The 14,916-nt window shown below is 38.6% G+C and overlaps 1 protein-coding gene and 1 long non-coding RNA gene across 2 annotated transcripts in view; both read left to right on the top strand.

The window, feature by feature from the left end:
* The window catches only part of ADAMTS5 (ADAM metallopeptidase with thrombospondin type 1 motif 5), a 73,751-nt gene extending 65,080 nt beyond the window's left edge, over window positions 1-8,671 (top strand). The window contains exon 8 of the mRNA XM_075197129.1: window positions 5,395-8,671. Coding sequence (XP_075053230.1) covers window positions 5,395-5,950 — 556 coding nt within the window. The 3' untranslated portion in view covers window positions 5,951-8,671. The remainder of the gene's footprint in view (window positions 1-5,394) is intronic.
* LOC142139484 (uncharacterized) overlaps window positions 1-14,916 on the top strand; it is a 507,294-nt gene that overhangs the window by 490,958 nt on the left and 1,420 nt on the right. The window lies entirely within an intron of this gene.

The raw sequence follows: 14,916 nt of genomic DNA, 5'->3' as shown, positions 1-14,916 counted from the left end.
GGCAGCCATTGGCCGTAGACATTTCCTGAACTAAACCAATATTAGCAAGAAACAGGCAATACATTTTCTAGGAGTTAGTGATATCAATGATTAGTGATGTCATATGTTCCGAAAAAATGATTGGCTGAATACTGGTTTGAGTCACAGCATCGCTAATTGTTCTTCAGATCATCCCATTGGAGTTTAGCTTATCTCTATTTTCAGGGGTGTCCTTTCCCTCTTTGAAACTTGAGGATGCAATTTCAGTGCTACCCCACCCCTTATTTATTATTATTATTATTATTATTATTACCATTTATTTATATAGCGGCACTAATTCAGCAGCGCTGTACAGAGAACTCACTCACATCAGTCCCTGCCCCATTGGGGCTTACAGTCTAAATTCCCTAACTCACACACACACACAGACAGACAGAGAGATTAGGGTCAGTTTGATAGCAGCCAATTAACCTACCAGTATGTTTTTGGATTGTGGGAGGAAACCGGAGCACCCGGAGGAAACTCTCGCAAACACGGGGAGAACATACAAACTCCTCACAGATAAGGGCATGGTCGGGAATTGAACTCATGACCCCAGTGCTGTGAGGCAGAAGTGCCAACCACTTATCCACTGTGCTGCTCATAAGATTACATCCTTCCACTTCTTCTTCGTACACTGTGCTCATTGATTGCAGGAAGTATCCTTCCTATGTACCTGCTCTACTCACACTCGGTAGCTGTTGTACTAGGACATTCTGCATGAGATAGCTCAGGAGATTGGTGTCACTCTGCTTCCTCCTGCAATCAATCTTTCAGGACTGACTGTTGAAAAAACAGGTTGGTAAATGAGCAGTGCTCCCTCTGGAAATTACAGCGTTAACATGATAGTGTGGAAATGATAGTGTTAAAAGTACAACTTGTTCTTCCGAGTTGAGTCAGCATTACACTGGCATTTAACTGTTTATAGTCTGAATTAGAGGGAACATAGACTGTGAAAAAAGGGGAGATCCTTGAAGGGGGCCTCTTAGATTCTCAACCAAATTCTCATGGAAGAAACAGATACACTCTTTATATATTGCTTATTTATTTGGCAGTTGGATATTTTTTGGATACTCTGAGCCAATATGTTCTATTGAATCTATTGTTTATTATTATTGTTGATTGTTTCAATAAATTAATCTTTCATATATATCAGCCCTCTTATAATTTATGTTGTTGCCACTTTGGGGCAAACATATTGCACCCTCCTGTCACTCAATAAAATAAATGTCTGGTACAAAAATCATTACAGTTTTGCAAATAATTGCTGTATGAAAGAGCATCAAGGTGTCAGTAGGCTTCCCGCATATAGAAGCAGACTGTAGTTTCTGGAATTAGCACTGCTCATGTTATTCAAAAGCCCTCAATATTAAATTGGTGATCTGCTCAAATTATGTTTGAAGAGGCCTACGGTGCATTTATCCATTGCTGTCCTTGTCAGTAGATGCAATGTTTGGCACTCTACGATTTATCTATCAGTTACGTAATTTCCCAATAGAAGAGCGCTCTGCATGTGTATTTTGAGATAAGACTATTCAGGTTTTCACTCCTCATTTATGCTTTGAATAATAAGATTTTTCCCAGAAATGTGGGCTGAATGTAAAACAAACGCAAAGGAATAAAATGTCATTTAAATTTGAATCAAATGTTTTTAAAGGGAAAGTAATCTAAGCTATCCTGCTCTAAATGACGGGAAAAATGTGGGTGTAAATTAAATACATGATTGTGGAATCATAGCGAGATTGTGAGCAGCTGACTTTTAACCTCAGTGATGTCACGCGTTCCAAATGAATTGATAGGCTGCACGATTATCAATATTTTTTCAGTCCATGAAATGGCTGCGTCCAAGGATGGGAAAGCCCTGGGGGGGGCCCTTTTTGTGCCCCCCCCCATCATCGGAATTGGTGCCTCCCACCCTCTACTTGTGTTGTCCCTCCACCCCTCTGCTTCTTAGGAAGGTGGTGGGGGCATCCTCTACTCCTCAGACTTAGAGTGTGGCGCTCGACTGTGACATCATAGCCCAGCGCCACACTCCCAATGTAAAACTGACATGGAGGACCAGCTGCTGCCAGCTTCACATGTAAGAATCTGATGATTTAGGTGCCCCCCCTAAACATTGGTGCCCTAGACAACCACCTCCGTTTTCCTAATGGTAGCGCGGGCAGTGGCTGCATCAATTTATTTTCTCACTAATTAATAAAAAATTCAAGCAATATCATGAACATTGTTTAAGCTCCTTAAAGGGCTTCCCTAACTTTTATGTTGGTAGCAGATACAATTTAAAATGAGAGCACAGCGCACAATACTTACAGTTTTAGAAGGACTGTCCCTATTAGCGGACCATGAAAGGGGTGTGGTTTATTTGAAAGTGGGTGTGGATTCGAGCAATTTGTGGATGCGGTTGGCGTAAGTAGGGCAGAGTTTGGATGGGGCTCTGGTGTAGGCGGATAGGGGATTTTGCCCTAATTTGCACTCTTAAATGCTGGGAGGTATGAAACCCTATTTATAAGCAGCCTTTATTTTCATCTTATGTTTAGACAAGTGTTCAGTGAATTACACAGACATAAGTTATTCTGCAGAAAACATGTTTTTAAATCAAGTACTAAAGAAATGATTTATGTGATAAAAACCCTAAAACATCTAAAATGGGATTGAACTGGATCTATAATTTAGAACTTGTCTTTCCTATAAAATTCAAAGTGTACCACTAAAAGCATTCCTTTCATGCCAGAAGCTTTCATAAGTTAAATCAGCCGCTCTGTAAGATCCGGATGAGCCCAATTGTACAGTATGTCCTATATGCTAAAAGCATCGACATGAATTGCACTGTGAACTCTGTTACCGTTTTGTAGCTCTCAGCGCCAGTCGTGGAGAAAGTGATACTCTGCAAGTGACAGCAGAATATCTCATAGACAAGCACATTTTCTAGTTATGTTGGAAGTGAGGTAAGCAGCAGTATTCACCACAGGAAGTTAATGTTGGTAAGGACGGGAAATCATAGAATCATTTTTTTGTAAAGACTCCAGGGGAGAAAATATGATTGTTTTCTCTGCGTGATATATTGTGTTCATGTCATAGTTGTGGTGATGGTAGATGGTAATTATGTTTGTGTATGTTTTTATTTTCAACCTTCTTTCATATATTGCAATACACAAAAGACATTTAATAATGCCTACAGCCTTCGGTCCATGTTATCCTCTTTTCAGCATTTTGGGATCCAACCAGTTCTAGTTGTTTAAGAACAGTTAGAATGGGTTGTAATAATGGATCTTGAATTGACCAGCTGCAGCTGCAGTCTATTCAGGAGCCATGTTTACTCCTTACATAGTGAGTAGTCATTTAAATCTCCAGAATTCTTCTCACTAACAGCCCTTTACGCTCTTGGAGGGTAATGCTGGCAGTGAGCATCTGCAGTCTGGTTATTGTAGAGGGTCCCCAAGGTGTACCAAGGTAGCAGGGGTGAAGCAAAGGTGTGCAGCCTCTTTAAACGCCATCCCGATCCTAAACTCACCCCCACAAATATTAGGATGAGGTTAGGACCAGAATGCGAACAAGTTTAAATGTATGGACTGGAACTTACTTCAAGGGGAGCTACTCATTTCTCTGCCATTGTTAAGATTATGATGCCCAGGGCCAAAAGCAGGATTTGTAGTGGAGGGTTTCCACACCACGCCACCACTGGGTGTGACCAGCATGCATGGGGGCAGGGCTGTAATTTTAGACAGTGCTTGGCTGCTCTCCAACTCTTCCTATCCCCATAATATACATGGGCAATGCTGCGTGGAGTACTGTTAAGTGCACGTAGCTCTCCCTTTTTAAGCAGAGCCGTGTGAAGCAGGGGCAGGGACCAGCCACCTCAATTCCACAGTGCCCCAGGCTTGGAGGGGGGTTTCCAGGCACTAGGAAACCCCCCGTCGATTTGCCTTTGATGCCTTTTGTTACTGACAAGCTGATAAACTATTTACTCCAATATTATGGCAAGATTACGTCTACGTGAGTGCCAAAATAGGAAACACCAGCTGAGAAAGGGAAATACAGGAGCACTAAACAGAACAGTGCTGCCAGGAGGAAACTGCCTTGCCCCTATGGTGTGCTTAATGCCACTAGGTGATAGGAGAGGGCTGAGTGAGGGTGATTCTTGCTAGTATTAAGTGTGTACTTAGTTTTGTGGAGGAGTCAGGTTACTGACCGGAATAAAGGGATATAGCATAGGCAAACTGAGGGGGGATTCCTAGTGCCTAAAAACCCCCCTCCAAGCCTGGGGCACTGTGGAATTGAGGTGGCTGGACCCTGCCGCCGCTTCACATGCCTCTGCTTGAAAAGAGAGAGGTGCGTGCACCTAACAGTAGTGCACGCAGCATTGCCCATGTATATTATGGGGATAGGGAGAGTTGGAGAGCAGCCAAGTACTCTCTAAAATTATAGCTACGCCGACATGCATGTTGGTCACGCCCATTGGCGGCGTGGTGTGGAAACCCCACCTATGCAAATCCTGCGTTTGCCCCTGTATAGGGGGGCAATTTCAGAGGCATACCTAGCTTTGAGGAAGGGTGCATCGCCGTTTCCATTGCAACATTTGAATTTTGTACCTACAAGCTCTCAGTTAACAGAGATTGGGGCTCATCATATGCTTTTAAAGGGAAATATTTTGGACCCTCCAGTTCCATTTTGTCATAGAAGCACATTTATGGGTACTTCATTTCCAATGTAGAAAACAAAAAACAAACTTTAAACATATACAAGCTCTATATGTAATAAAGGCAGTACCGGTGTCCCTTTATGTTCATGATTAATTTATGTTGAGCAGAAGTTTAGGAGGGGTAGGAGCAGTCTTGGAACTACCATTGGTGCAGCCATGGAGTTAATAAGGCCCGCTGCATGGCAGATGCAGAGAGTCGGGGGCCCTGGTTCCCTCCTACCTGCACCGGGGCCAACAGCTCACTAGTTCCAACTCTGGGTAGGAGGTTGGACTTTGATATGATGTTAACACTTTGTGCAGTGCTCCTCTTCAGACTTTCCCACCTCCCCACAAACCTAGGTGTGCTTCTGATTTCCAGAGGTGACTCCTTTGATGTGCCCTGGATCCATCTAGGTGCACTGGTGAAAAAAACCCAGGGCAATGTTTGCACTTTGTAAATGATGTCCTTTGTTTGAAGGAGTCAGGTCTACTTTAAGAAAACAGAAGTTTAATAGATTCATAGTTACATATTTTATGTAAGTTTAGGTACTTCAATTTTAGCAAATATTTTAGTATACAATGAGAAAGTTACAATATTTACTAGACTGTATTCACATTTTGGCTAACTGTTGTGTTACTTGTATTATTTTTTGTGGACTATAAGTAACATATATTCTTTACTCTTGCTTGTTTTATAGTAAAGGCTACACGGATATTGTCAAGATTCCCGAAGGAGCTTCTCATATAAAAGTGAGACAATACAAGGCCAAAGATCAGACTAAGTTTACAGCTTACTTGGCGTTAAAAAAGAAGACCGGGGAATACATCATTAATGGAAAGTATATGATATCCACTTCTGAAACCATCGTAGAAATGAATGGATTTGCCATGAACTACAGTGGCTGGAGCCATGCCGATGATTCCCTTCACAGTATGGGACATTCAACCACCAAGGAAGTGTTAATCGTACAGATTCTTGCAACGGATTTTAGTAAACCGATTGATGTGCGTTACAGTTTCTTTGTACCAGGAAAGCAAAGTTCTACCACAAACAGCATCAACAATAACATTGTTCTGCTAAGTTCCGAGCCAGAATGGGTGACTGGTCCATGGCTGTCTTGTTCTAGAACATGTGACACTGGTTGGCATACCAGAACTGTCCAGTGCCAAGATGGACTAGGGAAGCTAGCTAAAGGATGTCTACTTTCTCAAAGACCATCAGCATTTAAGCAATGCTTACTCAAAAAGTGTTAGCCAAAGAATAAAGATTGTCTTAAATGACACAGTACTTGCTGCTGTGTTAAATTAGGTCTAGCAGGACAGGTGTTGGCTAAAGCTTTGTTTGAGCTGTACCAAGACAACTTAAGGGCTGTACAGCATTTGGGCCTCAAATGGAGACATTCTTTAAAACGATACCTGGACTCATCGACATACCTTGAACGTCACAAGGAATATCTTAAGGAACCACGTCCTGTAGGTGATGAGATAGATGCAGTGTTCGTTAATGTCTCCTTTGCATCACCTACCTCTAGAGAAGAAAGCCTTGAGGAACATCTGCTAACTTATACTTGTGGACGGCATGTAGTAGGTTATGTTTGTGGTGTTTTGTACATATGTGTCATTTTGTGTGTCACTTTATACATCACTTGCTTCTTAAGCACTTAGTGATTTGACCAAAGTAGATCTGCAGCTGCTTTAACTATCATTTGTTTCTGAAACAGCTGTGGATACTTACTGGACAGAAGAGCTTGCTGTTGTTCATCAGTCCTCTTTTTTGTTTTTTTTGTTTCGTTTTGTTTTTGTAGACAAATCAACATTTGTGTGACAGCAGATTTTCATTTTAGAAAGTGTGATCTTTCAAAGACGTTTGTTTACAAATTATAACAACCTACCAAAATGTAAGGTACAGATATCTGTTACGGTCGATACTACAAATTTAAAGGGCATTGGCATTTCAATTCCAAAACAAAGTAGTCAAAAAGTGCTAATGTTTCTGACATTCTATTTAGCTGGACAAAGGTTTTTTGTTTTTTTTATTTGAAAAGGTTATTTTTCTGTGTAAACATGGCAAAATAAGAAAGCCATGCAATGCTTTTATCTTGAGGACCTCTGTGCTCAAATAGCGTAGGTGGTATGAATAAGCAATGTTACGTTTGTATGGAAAAACGGTCCTAAGATTTCGCAGATTACCATGAATAAGTGTTGTTGGTTGTGTTCAATGGTCCATTAGTCTATTCTATATTAAAAGGCAGAACAATCATGATAATTAAACTCTCCAGGGAAAATAGGAGTTTCAGCATAGCGTATACTGTATATCTCCAAGTACTGATCTTACAATTATCAAGAGGTGCTATTGATTACTTGGAGAAGTATATAGAAATAAATTGTATAACAAAATTGTGTTGTACAATAGAATATTATAATATTAACCTTTGTTGGATTCCATATTCCAGCATTTAAATCGATCAGTGTAATTTGTGTTCATATAGAGAAGAACGGGGCTGAATTTATAATCACATGTGCTCCATCCATTTAAATAGATTTTTTTGCTGTCTTTAAATCATGCATTCTGTTTACTACTGTGAATCTAGCATTACCAATATGTTCTCTTACTGATAGCTCCGCTCACTACGTACATGCCCGTTGGCACTAATTGTGCCTACTTTGGAGTAAATCCAAATCATTTAAATATGACGCATATTTAAACGATAGTTTATTTTCACTAAAGTCCCCTAACTATTTTGCTATGTAGGAGCTTCTGTAATAAAACTAAAATCTGCGACACAGTTTAATGTATCGAACCTAATGACACTATATCAAAATCTGACGCTGAATGGGTTATGTATAAAACATACATATCCTCAGATAATCAATATATTGATTATCTGAGATTAACAAGATCTAAAAATAAGTAAATAAAAAAGAAATAACTTGTTTTAAACCATCATCCACAACAACTAAACTTTTGTAAACTTGGGGGGAAAAAAAACCTTCCTGATCTGAACTGTATTGATTGCGCATTTAGACGCATTAACAATTCTAGAAGAAGACTGATATTCTGTGCATAGTAACACTGAAAAAAAATCAATACATGGAATTTGTGAATGTTGGCAAACGCTATATAAAGTGTCCTCTCCAGTATCATTTGTCTCAGTGACAAGGACATTGTTCAGTGACTTGGAGGTGTTCAGTTACCAAAGACTTAAAGCAAGGATGCCGCATCATAGTAAGTTAAGTGGGAAAAAAAATAGAAAAGAAAACAGCTCGACCTCTGAAATAGCAAATGTCAATGCCGTTTTCATCAGTCTCTATGCGGAATTAACTTTATTTAAATAAATGGACAAAAAATATTTAAACAGATAATAAAGGAGACATATGGCCAAATTATAAATTAGGCTTTACTCGCGCTGTCTAATGTGTATCTTTTTCTGCCACAATTCTTTTTGCTGTGTGTATTTGGAATTATCCATGAAACAGCATTTTTTTTTTAACACTCCAAGCACCTATTTCCCCGCTTAATCAACATTTTGACAGTAGCGAGGTGTAAGCAGAACACAATAGCTGTTTTTCTGCAGCACGGATTTGAATGCCTTTCTACACAAATATCAGAAGATTGCAAAGTTTGCACATCGAACAGAGAGGTGAAAGGCAATTTAGCTTTGTGTGAAGATATTTAAACCTCATTTTTTGCTAGAGATGAACAAAGTTGGGATGACATTTTGCGGAATGTTAATTCTGCGGCGGCGCATGCCCATATTTTGCAGGTTCTGGCGATAAAATCTTTGAGTTCGGCGTTTGCCTCGCCAATGCTGCAGAATGCCATTCCGTAATGTATTTGTAAGTTCGCATATGGCGGAAATGAGTAGAGTTGGGACGATGCTCCGCTGTGTGGACTGAATACTTAGGGGCATATTCAATTGTTGGCGGAAACGCCGAAAATCTCGCGCTTGTTGCACTATTACCGTTACTACGGTAATAGTGGTGAGTGTAAAAATAGTTAATACGGTAATTTTTTTCGCTGGATTTCAGCTCGCAGCTCCCTGAGCCGCGAGCTGAAATCCAGCTACTTATTACCGTATTAACTGTACTAGTTTTTCTGCGGCGCGGAAAACTAACAATTAAATATGCCCCTAATAGTGGCATATTCAATTGTTGGTGTTTCTTGCGGCCTTAAAAATATTACCGTTATTACGGTAATTCTAAGCCGGATTTCAGCTCGCAGCTCCTAGAGCTGCGAGCTGAAATCCTGAAAGGTACTGTAATAACGGTAATGACGCGCACTATTACCATAATGATGGTAATAGTGCGCACGCCACGTTACTTTTACAGGTAATGCCAACAATTGAATATGCCCCTTAAGGTTTAAGTTCCATCGGCGAAATTGTGCCAAAATTATGCAGGTAAATCTGGAACAAGGTGAATATTTCACAGGACAGTGTTGAACATTTTGCTCACCTCTAACAATTGTTGGGCTGTAATACTCCTGTAATTGCAAATGCGCACTGAAAAAAAAAAAAAAATGAAAAAAATAATTTATTGTTTTGTACAACTGGTATGTGAAATTACATGTGTAATGACTTTATTTATTTTTTTTATTTAAAAACAAAAAAATACCTATTGTACAATTTGTTCTGTATTTAACGTTTTCCTCTCGTCATCCTACATATGTTTTTTTTTTATATATATTATTATTTATGCTTCTTGTGTGTTTATAGTATACTTTGTGAGTTTACATAATGTGCAGCGCTGGTTGCTTTTTTATGTTTTACAGAAAGCTTTCAATATAAAATAAATGTATATATACATATACTGTACATAATATATATATTCTCTTTATAGAACTATATTCTGACACCAGCTTGGTTTGCCTTTCAAAGAAAGTATAAAAACGAGCTATTTTATTTTTTAACGACAGGCAATGGTCTACACACACTGCTGAACAAAATGTACTTATGTAGTCTTATGAAATTCAGGTCAAACTAAGTTCAGTTGATATAAACTACACTTAGAAAAAGTTCTTAAGACAGTACTGTTCAAAGAGAAGTTTGCATTGTCTAATTCCTAAACTGTTTTTAGCCACTCCCTACAGAAAATATGCAAACGCCTCCCAGGATTAGAACCGTCTGGGAAATGTCATTTAAGTGACATGTACTATGTAAAACTGACTATAATTTAAAATCGTAATGCATTTTATTAAAAAAACGTACATCGTTCTGTTTGATTCAGTACTTTGTTATGTTGCTTCTCCTCTGTAGTATGTAGAGTTTATATCTTTTAGTTACAGGTTGCAGCTCTCCTAGATGGTAGCCACTGTGGCAACGTCAGACTAAATAAATATTAACAAGGTCGATATGTAAACTTCAGTTTATAGAGAGATGCGTTTGACACCACAGTTCTCCCAAATCACTGTGACCGTAGCTTCACATCACTACTCTGTGCTGGTGGGGAACCTGCTCGTTCTATTGTACATTCTAGAATGTACTGGGTAATTGATAGCTAGAATCTGATTGGTTGCTACTGTCGACACCTCCACTTTTACTTTAAAAGAGCTTGGGTAAATCTACCCCTCAGTCTGTGGCTTCCTGCTTACCTCCATTCACCTTCCCACATGTTAACTACTTCAGTCACATGCAGTCATGTCCTCACTCCGCCACACAGAATAGACAGGTTACTATATCCACCCACTTCAATTACTGAAGATACTTATTCATGCAGGAAATGCGGAATTGGAATCCTAACTCTTAAAACGAATATAAGAAAGGAGAAGCATCAAAACAAAAAATAGAAAATATGTAATTTTTCTAATGAAAAGAAGATTGCTATATTTAATAATAAAACACAATGTAATAAAAATGGACACTTGGTCGTTCCTTTAATGAGTGTGTAAAACATATTTTTGTAACTGATATTATTTGGATGTGATCTCTAAACGCTCAAGTTGTTACAATTCCGGTGTCCTTTTAGGTCTTAGAAATATCTCCCAAATTGTTTTATTGAAAAGTACTTAACATAAGATAAATAGTCTGACCTTTGAGTAACTAACACATTTAAAGTGTTTTATTCATATCTTTTGACTATGTAATACTCTTGTCTACCTTTATAGCATAATACCCATTTACGTTGCTGTTTACTGCTATTCACCTTGAATATAATTGTACAGAGAGATGAAATGTTCCTCTTGTGATCTCTTATCATTTCAGAAGTGTAATTGTGACTGAGTCAATCTTTTCATCAGTAGATCTAGTGAAGAAATACTGTAAAATCTTACATGTAAAGATTAACTCTTTTCTTGATATCTTATACCACAAATGTAAACTGCACCCACAAAAACATGCCAAGTTTAAATAATTTCCCCCTGACACCATTCCAATAAAACCAGGGATTACATTCAATCTATTTGGTCTCCTAGTACAGCATGTACTTGGTCTCAAAACTAGAAGGAGTTAAAGGTTATCTAGAGTTGTGTTAAGAGTCTGTTGCACATCTAGATGTGATACAAGCTCCGATCCCTGAATATTTGATTACCTCTGTCTAACTCAGTCTAAAGCTGCCCGATTAAGGAAGGATACGACTATTCAGTTTGAGAGCAACCAGATCTTTGTCTAGTTTTGCCACCCACGTGGTGACTATGGACGCCCCTCTTCACCTATAGGTGTAGTTGACCAATGAGAACACACACTGTCATCGGCTGCAATTTAGATTGTAAGCTCTAACAGATATTCTCTGTACAGCGCGACGGAATTAGTGGCGCTATATAAATGACAATGATGATCTTTAATCGCCTGCTTTGCTGGTGACCTACATAGATTTTACTGTGTGGATATATTTCATATAAGTCAGCCAGGCATTTAATAGTATAGTGAAAATAGATTTATCACACACACAACCAGAAAACATATTTTCAGTTCCATAGCCCCCACTAGTGGATTTCTGCAAGCTAATGGGGGTAACGCCTATGCAATTTGGGGTCTGGCTTCCATAAATGGGGGCATGCCTGGGTGAGCAAAGGGCGTAGCCAATTTGGTCACAATTCTTGTCTCCATTGGATGTAGCGGGTACTGGGGTCTAGTGCTGGAATCTCAAATAGGTCCATATCCCAGGTTACTTTGACAGACATATGGCATTATATTTGTATTATTTGTCAAACACAGATGAACAGTGATAAAGGTTCATCCTCTTGTAATCACAAGCCGTGCACTTTCCATGGAATAGTAAAAGGAAAAGTTATATTACCTGTGTGTACCATTTGCAACCTCCAATTCTATATCCTATGTAGCTAACTAATTTAAACTACTACAAATCAGTATATTATTAATGTAAAATAGGGGCCAGCATATATATTTTTATTATAAATAATATAGATGATTTTTCTTCCCAACGAGATAATTATATTTGTAGTGAAATTGGAATTTATTAAGATATACTTTTTCTATTTGGTATAGATTTACAACAATAGAAGTAAATTAGACTGATATTGTGATATAAGCCAAATATAAATTTATAGGTTTACAGTATTAGTATATTTTATTAAAATAGTGTATATTACCCATCATTCAATGCACTCATTTGCATATTTTCCGTATCTCACATTCACTTATCATTTATGTATGTGTGCACTGATAATATACCGGTGTTTTTGTACACGTATGTATTTACCTTATTTATATATAAACAAGTTAGTTATATGAGGCAGACCTCGTATATAGATTCATTATGCCTTCTGGTATAGATTTTACTGTTGCTGCATGAGTGGGTGTGGTCTGTTTTTCTGTGCACACTGACAGGCAGACAGAACAGGGAACTCATATAGATGAATTATAACATTGGCAAAACACACCTTAAAAAACAACTCTTTAGTGAATTATTACTCATGTCAAATAAATTGCATATGTCTGCTGAATGTGAACATGCAAATTTGAGCCAAATGTTAACGGGTCTAGAAGTAATTAGATCTAAATTGGGCATTTTTCCATGGTGAAAACCTATTTTTCCAATCTCTTGGTCTGTGTTAAAGGCCAGTGACACAGCATTTCAAACGCGATCCCGTTGGTCATGCTATTGTAACAAAATGCTTACCCTTGAGAGGGGGTTGATGGAAGTCATTTATTGATCCTCATACGTTCGCCATTGCGAACAGCCCCAATGGTTTCCATTCCCATACATTTTTACATGCTTTAACTGGCATTATGAGACATTAGTAAAGACATGTATTTTTATGCCAGTGGTTAAGGAGTCAAACTAGTGACAGAACAATTACCACTGCAGGGGGTGTGACCAATTCGGGGGCCCGGAGGTGAGGCCCTCTTCTGACCATGTGTGGGTCTGGGGTCTCACTCTGTATGTCCAAGACCTGTGTGTATTCCGAAGTGGCCCCACTCTGGGGCCAGGCAGTGGAACTGCTCCATCAGACCCTCCCCTAAATTTTTACTATGGGACTCTGTGTCCCTCCCCTGGATGAAAATAACCTTTAGGCAATTTTAATCTAGTGATAATAACAAGTTTAGAGCTGTTACTAACATGAGACTGCTTTGTCTTTCTCCTCTGTATTGTCTGACGTGCGCTTGGTTGTTGCAAGTTTTTCAGCCAGACAGATGTTGAATGTAGACCTTGCAAAGGTTGAACTATTCAGATTATTCAAGACAACCTTAGGATAGGGGTTAACTATCCATTTTTACAAGCGTATTTTGTATGGGCACTTAAGTTTTATGTATGGCTCCAAATAGCCTAACTTTTATTGATGTCAAAAGGATTGTTTGGAAACCACAAAAATGTTAATGAAACTTTGTTTAACTGAAGATACGGCAAAGTGATGTTTGTAGCTTTACTTCCGCTTGTGAAAGCCGACAAGCATGACTGTATACACTAAAGGTCATTCGCAAAAAAAAAATCACAGTACAAATACTCTTTTGTGATGTCACAGACCTACTTTTGCGCAAGAGCACTTACTTTTGTGGGAAACCGCATAGATTTGCCAGCCAAGGTGGTAGCATTTGTAGGGACACAGAAGTTCGGACTGGCCTATGGGAAGAGTTGTGTAGAGGACATTCTAGTTCATATTACACACCTCTACTTTCGCACTGAAGTGCTAAAAAGACAATTAGGTTTGTTGGACGGGTTTATTTAAATTATATAAAGTGGTAGTAAAGGCACATTAGTCACACATGTTACTGTTTCTAAATGTTTTCTTAATCACAGGAATTGAATACGTTGTAAACAAAAGCTTGCCCTGGTTAGTGTGAGTTAGCAGAAATCATCAAAACATAAACTGATTTCTCAGTGACTAAGGTTTAGCAGACAAATAACATTCCATGTAAGTGAAAATATAAACATTTCGAGCCTAATTCATTAGTGATATTATCTTGTGCAAAAGTTAAGATGCTTATTTTAAGAAGAAACGGGTAGATAAGAGTGAAGTTAAGATGGATTTTCATCTTAATTTAAGAAATTCTTCACTTACGCAGTGGATTTTGCTTCTTATCTCCCTTTTCTGAGCATGCACAGAGTGGATTTGCTTAAGATAAGCAAAAAACGGCAGATAAGATCACTAATGAATCAGGCTCTTCATTTTTAACTGACAATTCTTCTGACCAAGTGAAGCCCAGGTCAATAATCTGACTTTCAACTTTAGAGATTGAACAAGACTGTTCAACTAATTGCCCATGGGTGCAAATATCCCTCTATACAGTTTATATCACTCTCTGGCTCCCTGATAATACCCATACACTTCATCCATATTACATCATATATTTTTTAATATGATCTCATTAGCATCTACATAAATATAATTTATGTGATCAATCTTAAAAAACAAACAAAACCCCTTGGGTATCACTGGAACCGGATTATAACTATGTAGAAATCCTCCAGTCTGTAAATTGAAAATGATGCATTAATGCGCTATTATCGTTACTGTAGATCTATCTACATGCTCCTCTGCTCACTGACCCGATAGGTGTTAAGAATATATTTTACATCTATATGTTTGTGTACTTGACCCTCCTACTTGAGTATATGTTCAGAGAGAGAGAGAGATAAGAAGGACTTAAGTTTCAAACTGACTTTAAACTCTCTCTCTCTCTCTATATATATATATAGTGCATACTTACCTACTTTCTTCAGCTCCCTTCCGGGAGCCAGCCAGTGGAGGGGGGCGTGAGGGGGCGGGGCGGCCAAAATCGCGTCATTTCGGACGCGCCCCCTGTGACGTCATGACGCAAATT

Source organism: Mixophyes fleayi, chromosome 2 (genome assembly GCF_038048845.1).
Source record: "Mixophyes fleayi isolate aMixFle1 chromosome 2, aMixFle1.hap1, whole genome shotgun sequence".
Classification (NCBI taxonomy): domain Eukaryota; kingdom Metazoa; phylum Chordata; class Amphibia; order Anura; family Limnodynastidae; genus Mixophyes; species Mixophyes fleayi.
The sequence above is the reverse complement of the archived record's forward strand: the minus strand, read 5'-3'. Positions and strand labels throughout refer to the sequence as shown.